General features: G+C 35.8%; 1 protein-coding gene across 1 annotated transcript in view; it reads left to right on the forward strand.

Annotated features, from left to right (window-relative positions):
- Positions 1-11,417: 11,417 nt before the first annotated feature.
- Positions 11,418-23,245, forward strand: part of LOC144452863 (putative methyltransferase DDB_G0268948) — a 22,209-nt gene continuing 10,381 nt past the window's right edge. The window contains exons 1-2 of the mRNA XM_078144052.1: positions 11,418-11,544; positions 22,946-23,090. Of these exons, the coding sequence (XP_078000178.1) occupies positions 22,968-23,090 (123 nt within the window). The 5' untranslated portion in view covers positions 11,418-11,544; positions 22,946-22,967. The remainder of the gene's footprint in view (positions 11,545-22,945; positions 23,091-23,245) is intronic.

Here is a 23,245-nt window from a genome sequence, read left to right on the forward strand (position 1 = left end):
TTGGACCAGTTTAGAAATGGTTTTAATAGTTTATCACTTGCTGAGGTAAGGATATTTGAATGTAGTGAGAAACGCAAGGTGTATGAAAGTTTTAATTCGTGTGACTAAAACCCGCTTGTATGACAATTCAAATGATTTACTAATACCAATTTACATTTACATTTTGACCCTTCTCCTATGAATATATAACCAAAAATTGTCAATAAAATTTTATATGGAGTGGAGCACAACTCTTTCTGGATATGTCAACGGATAAAAAAAGTCTTGTGTTATATTAAATAAATCACGTATTCCACTTTAATATGTAAGCTTAGATATTATTATTTTGATTAAGAATACATTATGGTAATCAGCCATGTATCATGAATAAATTATGATAATCACCAATGAATCATGAATAAATTATGATCACCATACATAATTAATAAATTATGATAATTACCCATATATCATGAATAAATTATGATAATCACCAATGAATCATGAATAAATTATGATCACCATACATAATTAATAAATTATGATAATTACCCATATATCATGAATAAATTATGATAATCACCAATGAATCATGAATAAATTATAATCATATAGAAATGATTATGAAAATCACCCCTAACTATATCATGAATAAATTATGATAATCACCCAGTATCATGAATAAATTATGATAATTGCCCCAGAATCATAAATAATGATAATCACCCATGTATCATGAATAAATTATGATAATTACCCTTGTGTCATGAATAAATTATGACAATTGTCCATGTATCATGAATAAATTATGATAATCACCCATGTATCATGAATAAATTATGATAATCACCCATGTATCATGAACAAATTATGGTAATCACCCATGTATCATGAATAAATTATGATATCATGACCTTGTCTATTCGTGAGAGTTTTGAACGGGAAGAAATTCAATTTCATTCAAATTATCCTTCTATTCAATTATCTTTTTTAGTTTGTCACCAAAAACGTATTTCCAACAAATAGCATACAATTGAAACATTGTTTTTATCATCATCCTTTACACCCATTGTCTCTTTTTGTTTTAATTAGTTGTTGAGTAGAAATGTGGATATTGTAAACATAATCTTTCCAAAACTAAAGGATACAGTCATTACACTCTGTGAGTTGTCACCTCTCATCAAGTTTGATAATATGGGCTCTGAAGAGAAAGTAAAGACGGCTGATTACTTCACAAAATACCTACAAGAATGTGATGGGAGAAAGAGAACATCTGGTAAGTGATGAAATTGCTGTAAGTAATATATGCTTTCTTAGGTATGGATAGGCAGGAGAAAGATTTAGTGATCAAAGATCAGTTTTGTGTGTAACTGCTCAAACATGAACATTATGATGATAAAATCAAAGGTATTCAAAATCATCAAAATATGGGGTTTTTACCTGAAGATAAGGAGATGAAGTCACTCTGGAAGATCAAGTTTAAAATGTTGCGATCGATCATCGACTGATTCAACTTTCGACTTTTCAATAATGAACACATTTGTTATCTTCAAGCGTGCTATGTGTATGCTTATTTCCAACTAATTTGATATCCTCGAGTTTGTCTGTAAGATTGAAGATATCAGATACCGTACAAGGAAAACATACTGTTCAATGTCCATGCCTTATCTTTTGGTAATGTCTGAGTACATTGGTCACTAGAGCCTTTTTGAAGATGAGATAAACACTGTTTGGCCAAGACAGTGTCATAGGACCAAGAAATTTGCCTTAAAACTTACAACACATACTGGTCAGAGTTGGGTGAAACCATCTAGAACTGTGTCGGTGCGTTTAGCTTCATTTCCATACTCCTGGTTGAAAATCAACCAAGCATCCAACCACAAGCACTCTGTCTATTACATAGGTTTATTGCTGGAGACACGGTTTAAAGTTAATGTCAACAATAAACGTTTTGTGTTACAGATGCTGGGGATACCATAGTTACACTAGGGAGGGTTCTACAATTCATCACAGGTTGTCCCACTATGCCACCAAAGTCGTATGATAAGATAGAAGTTAAATTCTACAGTCAGCGATTGCCATTTGCTGAGACGTGTTTCCAAGAAGTAAAGTTACCAACAATCTATAAGACATATGATGAATTCAAGAATTGCATGGATGGAGCGATACAAAACTGTGAAGGATTTGGTCAGCTTTGAAGAGATTGCCCCTCCCCACTCCCTCCCCTACCCCTCTTTGGAACGGGAAATAATGCATTACCAGTATACCTGTTTAAGATGTATAAGTCTTTTACATCATGTTTTTATCATGTTTTTTGTATATAGATCGAACATGACAGCACTTTGCTTACTCAAATAGAGATAGGTCTTGTGTATAGGATGCTCAGCTGATTTTCAACCAGGATTATGCAAATTGATTTGAAAGTGATTGTGTTTTACGCACACACACACACACACACACACACATATCCACACACAACCTCAGTTCAGTTGTGCTAAAAATCATGTGAACAACAGATGGACAGGAAATTCGAACGGTCAGTACACACATGCACACACACACACACACACACACATACACACACACACACACACACACACACACACACACACATATATATATACATACATGTACAAAAGCAGCTCTAAGGAGGTTTTCTTCATATTTCAATGTGTTATTGTGAAATTTATATTGATGACCATTGACAAGTATGGATCGACATTAAATGGAAATATTATTACCCTATGACACAGACATATATAATTGATATGACACCCATGTTATTTGTTGTATATAATACTAGTATACATGTTTCATAGAGATATAGATTCTAGAATAAACTTTAAACTTTCATGACCTTAAAATTAATTGCTCATTTGCATGATTAACGAACTTTGGCAGTTAGGGCCTATATAGCCAAGAAAGACCACCAAATTTGATGAAACTTTCTAAAGATATTGACCGAGCAAAGATATAATAGTATCGAGTCAATTAATTGCTAATTTGCATATTTGATGAACTTTTTAGACTGTCAACAGTCTTGACTTTTTGTAGTTTATCTTTAATACTATTGTTGCCGCTGAAATTAATAGAATTAAACATGGTGTGCGTCGGACGTTCCTTGAAGTCAAGATGACTGTTCTAATCCACTGGACTTTCATTTCTATGAATATTTATATTTAATTTGAGGTGGACCCCTTTGCAAAATGACAGATGGGCCTGGAATTGGCAAAAAGTTATCACTAGTTAAACACCCCCCACATGTGTGTGTGTATGATGCACACTGACGTACTAAATTATACCATATATACATACATACATACATACATACATACATACATACAGCACTCTCGGAAAAATCGAAAAGAAAGGACAATACACGAAGGATATAGAGGTTAATAAAGAAATCGAGCTGTGTTCACCACATCAGATTTTAATCAGATCGATTAAATTATTACTTTTAATATTTAAGGCTGTCCTTTGATCACGAGTATGAAAATTGTTAAAACTCTGTTATTGCAGTCTCAAGTGAATAGCATGATGAATTGCAAGTATTACATACACAGCTTGTAGACATGAGTTGGATTTTTACGGTAATCACCTATTAGCAGGAATTCTTTGCTTCTCAGGAAATAAGAGTGGGTTAACTTATAGGGTATGTTGTCCAATTGCCTAGTGCTGGAAGGGCAAAATGTCTAATATACCCCAATTTATCTGCCATTGCATATTTAGTTGTATATAAAGTTCTAATGTTCAATGTTTGATCTTGCTGAGTGTCCATTCCTTTCCCATGCACTGTTCAAGATTTATATGTCCTTGAGCATTGCAAGCAAATTAACATGCAATTTTGCTCCAAAATTTAGATTTTTACAACCCAGATGTAAATTATTGATTTCTTGACCTTCAAAGAGCAATTATTACTAATAACTTATTAATAATTCATACATTAAATATCTAGCTTTGGGCTTGACTACCATGTAACAATAACACGTTGTCGTGCATAGCTGATAATTATGTGTAGCTATAGGCCCAATACTATTTGCGGAAGATGTTTTTCGCAGTTTCTTGAATCCACGTAGTTTTGTAGATAAAGTAATAAATTAAATAACGATTATTATATATATTTGACAGATTCAGTAGGTATTTAGAAATAATTGACAAGAAAAAATGGTGTTGTCTCGTTCACTGTCACAGAGTCACGATTTTAATTCGTAGGACAATCAATACATAACCCGCCAAACAATACGTCACAGCACAACACAACACAACACAATAAGCAAAAGACAACACAGCAAAGTACAACATGACACAACACAACACCACACAACACAATAAGCAAAAGACAACACAGCAAAGTACAACACGACACAACACAATAAGCAAAAGACAACACAGCAAAGTACAACACAACACAACACCACACAACACAATAAGCAAAAGACAACACAGCAAAGTACAACACAACACAACACAACACAACACAACACAATAAGCAAAAGACAACACAGCAAAGTACAACACGACACAACACCACACAACACAATAAGCAAAAGACAACACAGCAAAGTACAACATGACACAGCACAACACCACACAACACAATAAGCAAAAGACAACACAGCAAAGTACAACACGACACAACACAACACCACACAACACAATAAGCAAAAGACAACACAGCAAAGTACAACACGACACAACACAACAAAAGAAATACAGATAACGATGTCAGACAAAGGTAATTCTTTACATCATATACGATATTACGAGTAAGTTATTTTAAACAAACTAATCCACTTTAATCCACTCACTTGCCAGAAGGAAAACTTTGTATACATTTTATATAATAAGTACATATTTTGTAAACCATCTGCTAAGCCTGAAGAAGCACACCTTAAGAAAATATAGTAATGTTGACAAGAGTTTTGTTATCTTAGATATTAAAAGGAAGCAATGTCGGTATGATTATTTCTACTCCGCTGATTCTTTGTATATCAAATCCCGCTTTTACCCAATTACACAATATTATTGAGTTTTAGCATTCTAGATGACTTAAGTTTTGTTTTAAAGAAAATCATTTTGCAGTGATTTCAATGAAAGACTGCCAATGACCTATTAATGCCATGTATCACAGAAATTGTGCAATTAGCAATTACTATCTATATATATATGACAACTTCATGCTGTGTGCCAAACATATGAAGCGCATTAAGATTTTTTTTCTATTCATTGGAGATGTCACATTCATTTCAAACCGTATACACACACTCAATCATGTTTGGTTCCATTAGATAGATTATTTTAATCCTAAAATTTGAAATATGTATTATACATTTGTTATCTTCTGTAGCTGGATTGTTAGTCCACGTCTTTGAAAATGTTAATCTTTTAAAAGAGGTTGTTATGAATGGGTCAACAGGCATGGACCTAAATAGAGTCATGAACTGTTGTTGGGGAATTTTGTCTGTTATAAAAGTGCATACAACCATGCTGTCGAAAACATTACATACCACGTACTTGATTTATTTGGAATATTTGTTCCTTTTTTAAGTTTCCGATTATGATAAATGAGCTTAAGTGGTTTTACGATCACATTTTTTTGGAGATAAAGGGGTACTAATCTAGTTTAAAATGTTTTGATTAAATCAAAGAATTACCAAAATGTTATCCAAAATCTGACAAGAAATTATCCTCATCAGTGAAGGTTTCAGAATTTATATAGAAATTTGTTGGCTCGGCATGATCCCTACACTGTAAAAAAAATCGTTTACGCTCTGGTCGGCGCTGTGGTAGTATAAAGTCATTCACTGAACGTTTTAGGAAAAGTTTTTACCCGTATGCAATTCGATTTTTAAATGAGTCTTGATTTCAACTTTTATCTTGTGTTTTTTTATCCGTCCCTTTTATTCTCTTTCTTTTTTACCCATTTTTTAGGAATGCTCGTAAATAGTTATATTCCAATGTGCTTATACGTATGCCAATAACGGATCTGAATCTGGAAGTAAATCTGAATTTGAATCTAAAAACCCAGTCACATTCTGCGATAAGCTTTTTGCAGTGTATAATCTATGATCAGAATACTTTCTAGTCTTGAGGTGGTTATCACTGACAGTAACATAAATTTGTCAAAGCAAAAGTACTATTTATGTAAATAGAGAACTTGCAAACCCGCCATGTTGAATGTTGCATCATGGGAAATGTGATAACAAATACTAATGAATTGGTATTGTAAACAATACTGCTACATTGTTTGCAACCACGAATGATCAATTCATAGTTACCCCGACCACTGTGGGAGGTTTATTAAATCGATAGCTCCAGATTAGGTATTAAGATAACCACATATAATCCCATAGTCCTTTGCGTCTGAGCATGCTCAGTCTGGATTGCAAGTTCCCTATTGGACGTGTTGTATACATTAGACATATCATCTTGTATGTTTCCATGGTGATAGTTTATATGGAAATACACAAAAAAGAGTTGTAAATCTGAAGTATTGAACAAATGCAATACTATTTACTTTTTTGAACGTGTGTGATTAGGTGAAACAAGTTAGTGCCAGAAGGACCGAATTTCAAAAACGCTATTTTGACGAAAAGGCTAAAACCGTAGTTTCTGTGCGAGAACCTTATGATTAAAAGTCAAATTCAAATCACAGTTTTCCTCGCATTATCTACATCAGGGACAATTCTTATAAGATTGGAGGAGAAACAGTAAACTAGTGCCAAAAATGTTACTGATTATTTTTAGAAAATGTCACAAACAAACATTCTTTTATTTGGCTTATTTGAATTTGAACCCACTAATCAGTGCGCAGGTTTTTGTTGTTCATTTGTGTGACATCAGAAACTATGAAAACGTGTTAAAAGGGAAAGAAAAGTGCGTAAGGTCCTTTTTGTACCAACCCTTTCTATTGGCTTATCGTATCAAGTATAATCCCGAAGATATATTTGTCTTATTTGTACATGTGTATCATGCTGTCATGTTCTAAACGTTACAGTATCAAACTTACTCTCGGCCATACACCACAATAGCTTACGGCACAGAAGCATAGCAAATGGGTTTGATTCCATCTGTTAAGGCAAAATCATTTTGCAAAGAGAACGTATCGTTTCATAGTCTTTTTAATGATTTAGCTAGAATGAAAGTTCAAGGAATCAATTTCATTTAATAGTTAGAAGCCACTATAAAGATGTGGTCCTTTGAAAAGACACTTCTCTATAACCATCCCCACAGGAAGGCTTTGCGTTTCTTCAACAATTACTTAAAGTGATTGAAGATTTGACCTTACATAGAATAATACCTTTAAATGTTTTCCGCATTTCTAAATTCTGAAAGGCATAGGCAAATGGATTTAATACCGAATTGAGAATTATACATGCATTGCTAACACCATGTATCCAATTCGGAATATTGTGAATCAAAACATGTATGAAAAATAACAATCCTGATGGAACGACGAGTATGAAAAAAATACAAGCTAAAATAAGCAATGATTTCACTAACTTTTTTTGTTGGTTGAAGACTTGCATGTTCCCGTTTACTTTGGAAAGGCAATTAGCTGGCATTATTTTACTCTTGCTTACTCTAAATCTTGTTAATATTCTGAAGTATGCGTAAAATATTATTGAGGAGATAGGGAAAAACAGAGATAAAATTATACCATTGAATATATAAGATTTGCTGAAACTGCCATGACAATGCATTATTGTGTCTAAGTAGAGGTATGATTGCTGATCTGCAAATAATTCAATGATGACCATCAAACTTGGTATCATCCAACTAAAAGACAATAGAATATATCCTTTCATTGGTCTATAAAAGTACATGTATGTTTCAACTGGTTTTGTTACTAAGATGTACCTATTTGTAGCAATGAGGAGATGTGTGAGTAAAGAACTTAAAAACCAAACTATTAAGATGACGTCAGACAGTGGGCAAAAATGAGTATAGTTAATCAGGGACTTTTTAAACGATGTTGCAAGGTACATTGGCGTATACACAGTACATACAATTATGTCACCAAGGGAAAGGTTGCAAACCAGGAAATTGGGGAAAATACGAAGTTTGTGATTTCTAAGTACACTTAGAAAAACTAGTATGTTTGCAAATGTTCCGAGTATAGACGCAACTACGACAAAACCCGTTTCCATAACTTCCTCGGCAGTATTGTCATACGTAAGGTGTGCGTGGCTACTATCATCCGTTTGGTTTCCATGGTTACCGTCATCCATATGGTTTCCTTGGATACCTTCATCCATTTGGTGACTGTGGTCAGCATGCAAAGACGCGTTCATTGTGAAACACTATTAACTGTTCGATAGCCTGGGAATGATAAATATGATACAGTGGACAGTTAGTTCACTCTGGTTTGGTAGTAAAAACATCATGTCGCCTAATTGAAACTCTATAGTCACTCTGATTCTGTGGTAACGATGACGAAGTAAAATGCAAAATGAACTTACCATTTGCTTAAACTGCTTTCCGTATCACTGCAGTAGGTACTATTTATGTTGAAGTCGTCGATTGCAATGGTACTAGTAACACTATCTTAGTGTCGTCGTAACACTATCTCCACGTAGTCGGAACACTATCTTCCGGTAACACTGTTTATTTAGTCGTAACGCTATCTTCATGTAATGGTAACACTGTCTTCATATACTCGTAACACTATCTTCACGTCCTCGTAACACTATCTTCATGTACTCCTAACACTATCTTCACGTACTCCTAACACTATCTTCACGTAGTCGTAACACTATCTTCCGGTAACACTGTCTTTATTTAGTTGTAAGGCTATCTTCATGTACTGGGAACACTGTCTTCATATACTCGTAACACTATCTTCACGTAGTCGTAACACTATCTTCATATACTCCTAACACTATCTTCACGTAGTCGTAACACTATCTTCACGTAGTCGTAACACTATCTTCACGTACTCGTAACACTATCTTCACGTACTCGTAACACTATCTTCATATACTCGTAACACTATCTTCACGTACTCGTAACACTATCTTCATATACTCGTAACACTATCTTCACGTAGTCGTAACACTATCTTCACGTAGTCGTCACACTGTCTTCACGTAGTCGTAACACTATCTTCACGTACTCGTAAGACTATCTTCACATACTCGTAACACTATCTTGACGTAGTCGTAACACTATCTTCATGTACTCTAGCGCAGTTTTCTCTGATTAGGAAGTTCCTGTTGATTGATTCAATCGATTATTTCAGCAATCTTGGCACAGACTGTGGTCATCAATGCTTAACCAGTATTAGTTTACTCCGATATCCCGATAGCAACACTGTACTCAGTGACAACCAATGCTTTCTCTTGGTTATGGATAGATGCTATATACTGACAGTCTAGATATGGATATTATAATTTGCATAAATCATAGATGGCGTCCCATTGAAAGCTCGCTAGCTGTTGTGACCGGTTAAGGCAGTTGTATTGACATTGATTATTGTTATCAAAATTGTCTCGAGGACATGTAGGAAAAAATATTAATTTCCCTTTCAGTTCAAATTGTGAGTTGATAACACAACTTAACAGATTGTTATGCATTTAATTCTGACCTCTCTCTGTTGAGATGATTTTTTTTCTGGTTTTTTTCTTGCATACATTGTAGCTGTCGGCAAATTGAGAAGGGAAATTTAAAACGTTCTGTGAACTGCTGAAGTCAATTGCAATTGTAAAAAGCTCGTTTTATTCTCATTGCATAAATGTCTTTGAGAAATTCAGACCGACCGTTCTGATCCGAGCCAGGGTAATAATTGTAAAGCGCTTTGAGCATGGCGTGGGAAAGCGCTATATAAGAACCCAACATTATTATTATTATTATTACATAGTAACAAATATATTTCAACGATAAATGTCACATCACCATAGAGACTATTGATCATATTTCTTGAAAGGTAAACGCCGGTTCCATATATACAATGGCCACGGTTATACCCTTTAAGCAATTGCGCTGCTATTAAGTATGTAAAAGGTTTTACTCAGCGATCATATTTCCTTTAAGTTCACAAAGTCAATTCCCGTCATATGCACTTTGTTATGTTTGATGTATATATGTACCAAAATATATAAAATATTTTAAGCTTGCATTCAAAGATATGGCCTTATTATCAAAAGTAATCAATTATGCAAATGACTTATTACTATTAAAAACTACAAATTGTCGAAAATCATTAACTAAGCAAATTACTCATTAAAAGTAAAACACTGTGTTTTTACTTCTACTTCTACACTGTGTAAACATCCGAAAGGATTATCATCACACAGGCGTAACGCTGGCGGCGTCCTTTAGATCTCACCCGTCTTCAGGTGAGCACGATCTATGAGATCGGTGATATCAATTATGTGATTGGTGATGACATCTATGAGATCGGTGATATTATGGTTGATGTATGGTTGATGTATGTGCCAAATTATATGGAGTTTGACGTCTGCATTCTTAAGATATAGCCTAATTACCGAAAATCATTAATTATTCAAATTATTCAATAAAAGTAAAAGCTATGTAAACAAACTTCATAGGACAGGTGTGCATTGTTATGTTGATCTATGTACCAAATTATATGAAATTTGAAGCTTGCATTCTCAAACATAGCCTAATTACCGGAAATCATTAATTATGCAAATTACTCATTAAAACTAGTAAATATTATGCTAACTGGCTTTATAGGACCGGTGTGCTAAAAATTCGTTAGTGGTCTGAGTCATGGTAGATGTATGTACCACATGTTGCAGAATTTTAAGTGTGCATTATTTAGATCTAACTTGATTACTGACAATAATTAATTATGCAAATTACTCATTCAAACTATAAGCTACATCAACAAACTTTGTAGGACATATGCTCTTTGTTATGGTTTTTTAATGTATGTACCAAATTATATTGAATTTGAAGTATGCCGAGCCTTTAAAAACCAATTATGCAACTGACTAATTGATATAGTCATTGGATATTTTTCAAAATTAAACCAGTTCTAGGAATTAACATGTGGAAGATGTGTAGCAAGTTTCATTAGAATCGATTTAGTAGTTTTTGAGATATCGTATTCACAGAAAGACAGACATAGGCACACAGACACTCACACACAGACAGACAGACATACACACACACACACACACACACACACACACACAGATGGACAGACAAAAGTATAACATTAACAGGAGGTATAAAACAGCGAGGACGAAAAACAACAATCGACGAACGATGCGAAAAAAAGCTTTTTGTTTTTTAATAATGCCTATTGTCTGATTATACATACGTATTTAACATGTAGGGGTGAATCTTCTCTTCAAGCCCTACTACTATTTCTGTTCAGTGGTTACTTTGCAGTAACAGTTGTGGGTTCTGAATTTGACTAATGTATGCAGCAATTAAGTCATTCTATTTTGGCTCCATTCATGTAGGCGTACATGCTGGCATTTGGCTACAGTCAGCGCACCGGTCTTGACGTGTTAACAGTTTCGACGTGTACTACGCCAAGGATACTACCAACAGACCGATAAGGGTGCCACACTTTCATTTTTCAAAAAGGTAGGAATTGGAGAGAATGTAAATGTAATGTGTTGTAGTGAGAAAAACATATGAACAGTTCAAGCCTGCGCATATGGTTTGTTGTTGTACATAAGTGCACACTATACATTCTGCCATGGGTGTTCTCACAGGTGGATACTGTGGTACTGAGAACGTTACAATTGCATAGTTTAAGCGCATCAAAACAAATCCGCTTGATCGAGGCCGGCCAGGTCGCACTTTCAAAATTTCATCCCCGCTCTTGAAATGTTATGGGTGTGTTTGTTTAAATATAAGTTAGCTTCTCTATTAGAGTTACAATGTAGTATGTTCGCTGTACTTTGTAAATGTAGCATATTGCATTTCACCTTGCGTTGGTTACTGCAAATGGTGTTTAACACCAACTGGGACGATGCCATTTTTCTACGGTTCTTCCCACTAACCCTAAGGCTTGTTTATCTCCCGAAACAGAACATCATTTATAACTTTAATGTTTTTATGCATTCGAAGACATTCGTATTTCTTGATGGTCAAACTATCATTTTTTAGAGCCTACGTATTAATTAACGTGAAACTTTAAAATAAAAGTGTCTCGTTGAGTTAACCTCGCCGCTGTATTTAAAGCGTTACACTTTTGAAAGTCGAATGCCACATATATTAAACCACAATTTTCATTAACCCTTTGTTTCTAAATTAGGGCACATGATAAAAACACTGGTAGTAAATACTGCACTAAATTAGTTTTTCTGTGTGCTCGGATCTATTTGGAGGGTTGGGTGGGGTTTGGTCCAACGCGGTCCGTTGCTACGTCCCAATATTTCTTATACACAAATCCTGTGCAATGATGCGTTTGAATTTGCGCAGAAAGCAGAATGGGACCGGGTATGGGGTGAATATATATACAAACATGTAGTAGGCAGTATTTGTTGAACTGAGCCACAATCAATCATAACAGACATACACGTGTATTTAGGCTATGGTATTCTAATGGTAAGCCAAGTTGCCCGGAGTCATTCCTTGCTACAGTGTGATTAACACGCACGCGCACACACGCACGCACGCGCACACACGCACGCACGCACGCACGCACGCATACGCACGCACACACACCCATGATCTGCCAGCAAAGTTCGTTATTCTTACTTAAAATTCACTGCTACCATATCTTTACTTTACCATAATTTTTCATTTTTCCTGCAGTGACAAGTATAAATATGAAATCGTTAATTCTGTTTTTGATTTCTCTGAGTAACAGGTGGTTTTGCTTTCTAAATGGGAATGATTTGGCCATTTACATTTGTATTAGCATCGGCTGGGACGTGTTTATGAAAATGTTTTGTTAGGTACAATAACTTACTCGTAATAGTGTACACTATGAAAAACAATGATTCACATGTGAGTAAACGATTAATACTCGATAAATAAAATAAAATCAAATTAATTTTTGGGTCCGCACGCAAAAACAGCACCCTCAACGGCGATCATAATTTCAATCTTTTTCTGTACTGTTTATGGATAATGTCGGCTGATTAACATGTAAGATGTCTTTTTGTTGGTATTTTAACATTTTCCTTAAATAAATAGTGGTTGCCTGATCGAAAAATGATACTTCAGTTAGTAACTTACAACTAGTGCAGTTTTCACACAGTGACATATTCAAAACCTAGTTTTCGTTCAAGATTTAAACTTGACATAACAATACCTACAGATAATATTGACCGCAAATTAACAGATACAATGTCTTTTTTTAAATAAGTATTTGACCAATTTTTTTGTGAGTAACACTGTACTGAACCCATGAGGGATGGCCCTCACTGGACCTCTTGTGAGACAAATATCCAGTATAACTAAAGATTATTAGATTGTTGTTATATCTTTACATTGTCAATGGAAATAATTCGCGTAGAAAGAAGTCACAGTCTGTTTATTCAAAAACTCTTTAAAACATTGATAATTTTTTTCGTTTGGCTCGACAAAATCTTACAAGCAGTGTAACATTTTATTAACTTACTAACACTAACACCGTAAAATTATATCGTCTGAATAGACAAAAATTACTTTTTCCTCAAAATATATTGAGTCACTGTTGTAGAATGAGTTGACCCTGGATCATCCCGGATTGTCTATGACTAGTTTTCCTAATTTGAATCCTAGTCCATCGTCGCAAAACACGGTCTCTTTTACGGCACCGTCGCAGATTCTCGTTATTTCGAAGTGTAGCGGAAGAAATAACAGCTCTGGTTTGCGAGAATGATCCTAATCCAACTACGGTCTTCAATCTATGTTTTAAGCACTGTCTGGGTGCATGGTGCCATTGAGAAAAAAATGGGGATAAATTCACATGGCTCAATCCATCCGAATATGCTTTGAATATTCATTGAGTAAACATCTGTGCACGTCCTGCATGTGGCTATAATATCTCGGCTTTGTTATAAAGCAAGTCCTATTACGTAATAGATAATCAACGAGTTCGGGAGGGTTATGTGCCAATAACTCACATAACCCTACCGAACGAGTTGTCTATTTTACTTTATCACACGGCTACACTCCGTCCACCAATCAGGGTACAGGATTGCCGTAGATTATAAGCCATAACCCACTCTTCACTAGTGCCACCTGACAGACTTGGAATACATGCAAATTCTATTGTTATCGCCGTGGTGATAAGTAAGATAAGGGCGGCCCTTTTTATTTTTCTGTTTCTCATCTCCCGACCGACCCTAATTTGCAGCTCCGACATTAGAAAAAAAAAAGTTTTTTTATTTCCGACCGACCCCTGAGCACAGCAAAATTGTAAGGTTCCCCATGGCGTCTTAGGCCAGTTCTGCCGAGGCCACGACCTTGCGACATTGGCCCCCTAAAATTACAAATGAAGCAATAATTTTCCCACCTTGCGTCGCTTTGGCGCATTCATTTTACGGCAGACATCAAAATTATCTTAGTCCACGGCCGGACCAGGCCAGGCTCTGACTCGACGTGAATCCCACAAGAAGTATACTGACTGCGTAAGGGAAAGTTTTGTTGACATCATATAAAGATACAGTGACAACGCGCAGTTCTATTGTTAACATAAAAAATGCCACAAAAAGATCAACTTTGATAAACTTAATCTACAAATTAAAACATTAGAGGGATTAGATGAGACGTCGAAATGGACGTCTCTCGTCACATGTTTTGTCTACTGTCACTGTCGTGACCTCTGACCTAATCACTGACGTGTGCGAAACACTGAACTTGCTACCGGAACATCTATCTGCCATGCCACAGCTCAGAAGCCTTCGTGAACCAAATTTATGGGAGAGGTTGTGATTTTCATTTGTTGATGAGTACATGTGTATTTTGATTCCGAAAAAGCTGTGTTAGGGGATCGTGTTGCATGATGTTGACAGTGCTAGTGACACATGTGAATGTTGGGCACTGAATCAATGCGTAATCACTGGCATGGCCACTATAGACGGCCGATGCATGTGCGCCCGGTCAGATATGAAGAACGAACTTGTTGTGCAAATCAGAAAAAAATTAATGTAATATTTACAGAGCATCCCAACTTTGACTTTGTTGATAGTTTTAGTTAAAGATTCAAGTTCTGAGTTTCAAGGACACCTAATGTCAGCTTTCCGTATCATTGCAAGTTTACGGTACGTAACTATGCTGTCATTTGATATAGCAGGACCAAATCATGATACACAGCCAGTAACGGTTAATTAATAAAAAATAAATTATTTTAAAGTTTGTTTGACTATTATTTGTAAGTTTTTCGTTCACATTTGGTACTTTTTAAAGTCAGGGATTTTTTTTCTTCAAAATGTCATGAATTTGAAGAGGGAATGATAAACACAGCAGTGTACTAACAATTTTAAAAATGAAACAAGTGGTTACAAGTTTAGGATTTCTCAAAGTTTTTATTCGAGATCATATGTTCACTGTGACTTATTTTGAAGTTGGTCATTGTCATTGTCTGAAAAAAGGGAATTATAAATTTTAGCACTGCTATTCATTGATATTCAGATTAAAAATTGTGACTACCTGGCTGTCCAATCTTTCTAAACAATATATCATTCATATATATATATATATATATATATATATATATATATATATATATATATATATATATATATATATATATATATATATATATAACTCGGTGAGTATCAATCTGCTAAGACAGTGCTCTATACCGCAGTGGCAGAGCGTAATAGTTTTGGTAGTACTGGAACTCTTTCTTGGGTGTAACTCGGAGTTTCACGCATATTGCGATCATCAGACACTGATGATCGCAATATGCGTGAAACTCCGAGTTACACCCAAGAAAGAGTTCCAGTACTACCAAAACTATATATATATATATATATATATATATATATATATATATATATATATATATATATATATATATATATATATATATATATATATATATATATATATATATATATATATATATTACATAATCTTAATTGCCTTCTTTTTCTAAGGTGTAATGTGTAGTACACTATTTTCAAAAAATAGCTTACTGGGAACTGTTATTATGAATGGAATTTTTTTATGTTGTTAGTAATGGTCTATACGTAATGGAATATCTCAGACCACAGTATCTCTATAGTGGTCTGAGATAATTTATATGAATATTTCATAAACAATAATAATTGACCCCACTCCCTGTCAAATGACACCACTTTTTGGAACCAAGGGGCCTGTGTCCCCACTTGTTGGAAACCTTGGCAGAACACCGCCGTCTAACCCCCCCCCCCTCTCACCCACCCACCCACCCAACCCCTTTGTTACGTCAGAGCAGCATGTGTCTTTCATCATGGCAGAAATCATTGAGGTTTGATGAGGGACAGGGCTCAAAATTAATACTGTCACGCGGTACATTTTGCTGCAATGCAATAATAGCTCAGAATATTTCCATCATTTTCAAAATTATGCTTAAAATTGGTAAAAGTCATACTGCATTCCAAATTTCTTGACCAGTTTTTAGCTTTAAATCAGTTGTATTATCAGGGAAATGACCGACTCCATAGCCGTTTCATGACCCATGACATGCATGACCTTTGAAGACATTCCAATGTTTACATTATTACTTTTAATTACTTTTAAACAGTAAATCCCAAAGGGGTTCTGAGTTCTAGAAATGCTTGACATGTTATCTGGTGGATTATTTTGACAAGTTCACACTGAAGAAAAATGTTTCATAGAAGTAATGGTTTATATAAATGAAAATTCATCTAGCACACTGATCAGTGACAATCACGTACGTGTTTCAAAAAGTTACACACTAAAGTTCAAATTGGATAACTTGTTAGCGATGGCAATGCCACTTTGATTAATAGGACGAATGTATTAGTACTCCTGATAAAATCACACAATAGTTCATGGCTACAGATATACACCCATCAGGATGATAAGTATTTAATCATCTTCTTACAAAGTTGTTCTACAGACTTGTCAACCTTGCTAAAATGAAGGAAAGAGACTTGTAACAAGGAAATCAATAAAGAGAAGAGAAATGAAGTTGTATACAGACTAACAGGACAGAAAGGACAGAGAATAGAACTGAAAAAATACATTTTTTTTCTTGCCCCCCTTTTTTTTTTATTTCGCCCGCCCGACCCGCCTGACTATTCCATTGGAGATGAGAAACAAAAAAAAAACAACCTCACCCTAATGAACTCGTTTGGTTGATTATGCGTCAAACACTCGGGGCTACGCCCCCTCGTGTTATAATGCATAATCAACCAAACTCGTTCATTATCTATCACTACTAGTATACTACGAGGTGATTGGCTCAAACGGATATATAGGTCACACCCCTAAGAACGAGTGGGTTATGGCTCCATATAACCAACCGAAATCAAGGCCTCTGATTGGCCCAGTTGGTCCAGCCGAAGTATAAAAAAACATTATTCCATTTTTAATCGAAATGTTATATCAATAGAACTCACACATTTAAACTGGAATTGAATGACGTATCAATCTTTAATCGTCAAATCTTGGTGATAGTGCGTGATTGCTGCTCGTTTATTATAGCACTCACTGAATTATTCCATTGACAGGAATAAGTGTAATGGTTTTTTCCATCACGAACTGACCACGCGTTCATCACATGAAAGCTACCTTGTTTGTTTGTTTTGGAATACACATCCATATCCAGGCCTGACCCACTAGTCGCATTTTAGTGTCACCTGTTGAATAGTTAAGGTTACGCAAAACTGAATTTAAATCTACATGTCTGGAAATTGGAAGGACACTGACTATTTTCTACTCTCAGGTCAAAGGTGGTGTATTGATTGATAGTCAAAGTGATACCAAACTGGAGAAAGTAGAATTTCAACAATTACTAATGGGCAGCACGAAGGGTTTTTTTTTATGTCTCATGCAACGTTTCTTGTTAGGAATTACACAAAGAAATTACAGACACTGATAGTACACACGCACATAAAAATGTGTATTTTATCTCATTATGAGCACAAATAAACAGTGCTGTGTCAGAATCTCCCTTGTCTCGCCGACGGTGATACGGATTTGTGTTCTCCTGTCAGCCAACATTCAATATTATGCGTATGTGTTATCAGTGCATTTGTTTTAAATTACTGTGTTTGGGATCACATGTTTCTATGTCTGATCCCAAACAAAAATTTAGTGTACCTATTGCCTTGACATCTCACGTGAACTACCGCAATAAAAGCTATACATTTCTTTAACTTGGTCTTTGCCAACATGCCACAAACAAACGTCATATCTGACCCCAAACACAAATTCACGACAAGTGTCTATTTTGTGTAGGTATTTCGTAACAAATAACCTTGTGTGACGCGGATGTAAAAACACAATGCCGCCAAATTAAAACTCTATAGTCCAGTAACAATACTAACATGCACGTTACATGCTTGGAAAAGACACTACTAGCAGGTCAAAGCCCCTTGTAAATCCCGGTGATCAGTTCATGGCCTGTACTCGTTGTACAGAGAATGCACTGAGGTATAATTATTTTCTTGAGGTCACACGCATTACAGAGTATAAATTAAAGATCATCTTTTCAGTTGTTGTCTGATTTGCATCTAGGTACCAGGTAAGAAACACTTCTGATTGGAGTTGTTAAAATCAAAGCATTACCGACTCGAATAAGAGAATGTGGGAATTTTATGATGTATGTATGTATGTATGTATGTATGTATGTATGTATGTATGTATGTATGTATGTATGTATGTATGTATGTATGTATGTATGTATGTATGTATGTGTGTGTGTGTGTGTGTGTGTATGTATGTATGTATGTATGTATGTATGTATGTGTGTGTACGTACGTGTGTATGTATGTATGTGTGTATGTATGTATGTGTGCACGTACGTATATATGTATATATCTTATGTGTGTACGTACGTACGTACGTACGTATGTATAAGTTTATTTATCCAATTGCATTGACGTATATTTCCCCCCACAAATTGTTGTTGTCGTCGTCTGTCTGTCTGTCTGTCTGTCTGTCTGTCTGTCTGTCTGTCTGTCTGTCTGTCTGTCTGTCTATCTGTCTGTTGTTGTTGTTGTTGTTGTTGTTGTTGTTGTTTAACTTTCAGGTTCTTGTATAGATAGTTTTCGTTATCTGAAGGATTCTGTCACTGTTGTCATTCCTTTGCTTGCGTAACAATTCAATGTAGGGATTTATCGTTCTGACTTTGATATAGTGGGAGGGGAAAACATGGAATAGTGGGGGAAGGGGCTCATAGTGTGTACGTCAAAATGAACTGTTGGTATATGGTGGAAAGCACAAATGTCTTCAGTAGGTAAATTATTTACTGTAACAATATTGGTGGGCAGTTACTGACGGGCAACTGCAGTTGAAACGTAGGGGAAGGGAGTGAGGGCACATAAGAACAGCTAAACACAAGGAAAACCACAAATCTGCCCGTTCGCTAGTCTTGCTGCTAGACGTTCGGGCTTTCTTTCGATGCTATAACTATAAGCAAACGAAGTTCGCATGTGAGGGCCTGCCATCCTCGATAGCGTTGTTCGGCTGTGTGTCGTATTTTATCGGAAGAACATCCGAGGGCTAGCTGATAGACTACCCGTTCGCTGCATTTGTATCGTACAAGACAATTTGTGCAACCATAGACCTTCCACCAGGGTCTATGGTACAACACTGGATCCATTATACAAACATTGCTCTTCTATCACACGCATGATTGAACGGTCGAGGACGGTTTATAATGTTCTCTAGCAGATACAAGGGAAACATTGATTTTGGCCTCAGTCCATATCATTGACAATGGTTGACATATTTTGAGTGCCATTGTGTGCGTGAGCCAACTTCACACACCCGAGATGGGAAGGACATTCATGCTCTATTCATAGCATGAGAATCATGAGTTTTATAGGCTGTGACAATTACTTTGACAATGCAGACAACATTGGGTCCTTTACCGTGTGCAATGCTTGGCCTACATGCATTGATTGCCTTTTGTAGGCAAAAGTGTACCTACCCCAGGCCTGTATATTACTAGTATGTTCATGATATATAGACGTGGGATCAGTGATTGGGGTCAAAGGTCAAATCGTTGGATGCTTTACATATATTTGGGGTTTAGATACAGAATATACTGTAAGACCTACAGTACAAAAGTTTTACATAAAAGTTTCCAGTTTTTAATATTATATTTCTACAGAACGTAGAGGGAGAACTGCATACAGAACAAATAACAAAAACGTTCTAAAGTAGCTGCCATATTGACTTTTTCCATTGCTCTAGAAAGTATCTAAATTGGTCAAAAGTGGGGGTAAATCATTCTGAAGGTTTCTAAAGGTGTTTTACTGAGTGATGTTTCTTTTCTATCTAATATTTGCAAGACGTACTATTTATGTAACTTGTATGCTAATATTGAGAGGTACAATTTCAAATTTTGTGTAGACCTAAACTTGGACTCTATATCCTGTGTCGAATGTACCTGTCCAGGATTCAATACTACATGTGTAGATACGTATTAAAACCAGATGAAAAGGAATATTTTTAACGTGTGTATGTACACTTGATAACAAGTCACATCAATACGCCGAAATTGGTCAAAAGGATATATCATTTGGCATATCATGAATGCCTTTATTGTAGTCACAATAACCCTTTCTGGCAAACTGTTCCAAATGTCTACGACATATTGACTGGAAAAATATTTACGTATATCCAATCTGGATTAAAATAATTACTAAGTAATTACAATGATTTAATTGGTGTAGTAATAACAATAATCATTTCTGGTAAACTGTTCCAAATGTTTAAAACATGTCGACTGAAAAAATATTTTGGTACATCCAATCTGGATCTGTCTTTAAATCATTTCAATCTATATCCCCTTGTTGTCGAAGTAGATACTTTGAAAAATACAACTGGATCAAGGAGAATATGTAAATGGAAAAGTTTATACACTTCAAGCAAATCAGCTCCAATTCATCTAGTTTCTAAAGTTGTCAGTTTCAATATGCGTAACTGTCCCCATAATTCAAGCCACCAAGCTGCGGAATCATCCTGGTGAACCGACGCTACACTTTTTCCAAAAATGCAATATCCCTACTCGTATATATGTGGGGAAGACACTGGGGAAGCATAGTCAAGTTGTGGACTTACTAGTGCTTTAAAAGATAAAAACCAACCAGAGTATTCATAGTAACTGAAATAATTCATGGTTGGCGTACATTTTTGAAAGAATAGCAATCAGCAACATCAAAGAATATAGGAAATCAAATACACCGGAAGCATCATACATAATATGCAAATGATATGCAAATAAAGAAACCATAATTTATAATATTGTGATTAAAATACAAAATTATACAACCGTCTACAAGTTTATAGTCTACAGGATGCCCATAAGTACATTTATACAGATATAAAGCAATCGTACAGTTCACATAGATGGCCGACGAAAAACGCCGTCCCCCTTTTCCGTGAAATTTCTAATAAGCATGCTAACCCGCTTCATCTGGGACTGTTACCACCGGGTCCCCTTCTAACGTAATTGGTCAATATTGATAACTATTCAGACAACACAATCAATTTTAAATCATTATGTAGTAGTATGTCAGCATAATGAATTCAAAGCCACTATGTAGTGACAAAAATGCCCTTTTATTGATAATTTATTGTCTTTCATTTTTATCGATTTTGCAACATTTTTACGAAATGTTTTATTTGGGGGTACAAAACAGATTCCATTAAAATCAAAAATGTTTTTGACGAATGAGAACTAAAATGGTTCACCCCCTCCCCCAACCCCCCAAAACAAAAACTAATGACATCATTTATTCCTACAATAGACTATTAATCTTGCCCCTGAGATCGCAAGCAGTCTTTTAGAAACTCTTATTTGAGCACGTTGCACGACTGAGTACACCTACACCCTGGCTCAGACTATAGAAAATTTGCCCAAGGTAGAGACCCCAGTAGCTATGCATATGCATATGTCTGATTGTTAACCTTGTTATACACTGACGTGTACTGGCATGTTAACTTTTCTTAGTTGTACAGCTAATTGTAAGAACACGAATACCTGCCCTTTTACTTGGCCATATTGCCAATGTCCCCATATACTGTATACTATGCCATGATCATTGTACATCACGACTAGTACGTTGCACTGTAGTGTTCTGATACAACCACAAAGAAATTGTAATTGTGAACGCTGATAAATTGACGTTATATACGCGTTCTGCAGATCAGAGGCATCTCTAACATGCGACCATTCGCGTAAACCAGAGCTGTTCCCAGTTTCTTCCGCAACACTGCGAAATAACGAGACCTCCGGTGCGTCTTTGACAGTGTCGTAAAAGAGGCTGCGGTTTACGACGAGGACTTACGACGATGACTTACGACGATGACTTACGACATGAATTGTAGTTCTTATTAAATGGAATAATTATTATTTGGCTATCTATGAAAATAATTGTACCTCACACAAAGAAACTGTGATGATGCTGGTGTATACACGGGGGGGGGGGGGCTACTCCCCATTTTTGAGTATACGTATATACCCCGCCCTTTTGGGTGCATTTTCTAGCCCTTTCGTTGAAAATGGGGTCTGTCTTTATTCTAGCTGAAGAATCAAAAACGGGGTCCACTTTGCATTATTTTTTTTATTTTAGTTGGTCTGAAATGTGATCTACTGTCCTTTACCAAATCATAACTGCCATTAATTGTCCCGAAATGTTGCCTCCTAAAGGAAAAATGTATTTTGGTCTAAAATGGGGTATTGGTTTTTGTTGAAATGGGTCTAAAGTGTGGCCTGGGGCTGACCACTGGTACTGCCCCAGGGTATACACTCAAGTCATGTCACGTGATTATTTATTTTGAGGTTATTTTCAAATCACTTCACCACTCTCCCTTGTTCTAGACTAAGATTACTAGCTTTCAAATGATTCATTTCTTGTAGGGAGTCAAAAAAACGTGATAACATGGGCTCAGAGTCAAAGTTCCATGTCTTCTACAAGGGGGAAATGGCAGAGAAGTATGCCACTGATAGACCACCCTATCCAATGAAAGTTGCAGACGCTATTGTTGAGTTTCTTGAAGAAAAGGTGAGTTGATTTATTACTTTAGCCATCATGTGATAGGTCAGTTAAGAAGTCAAGTTATACACATATGAACCATACGAGTCATGGGTTACTGTAGTCTTGCTGCTAGACCCCTCTGGCTTTTCTGTTGTCAAGGAGACGGAAGGTCGCCAGTGAGG

The sequence above is a fragment of the Glandiceps talaboti genome, chromosome 23 (assembly GCF_964340395.1).
Source record: "Glandiceps talaboti chromosome 23, keGlaTala1.1, whole genome shotgun sequence".
Taxonomy (NCBI): Eukaryota; Metazoa; Hemichordata; class Enteropneusta; family Spengelidae; genus Glandiceps; species Glandiceps talaboti.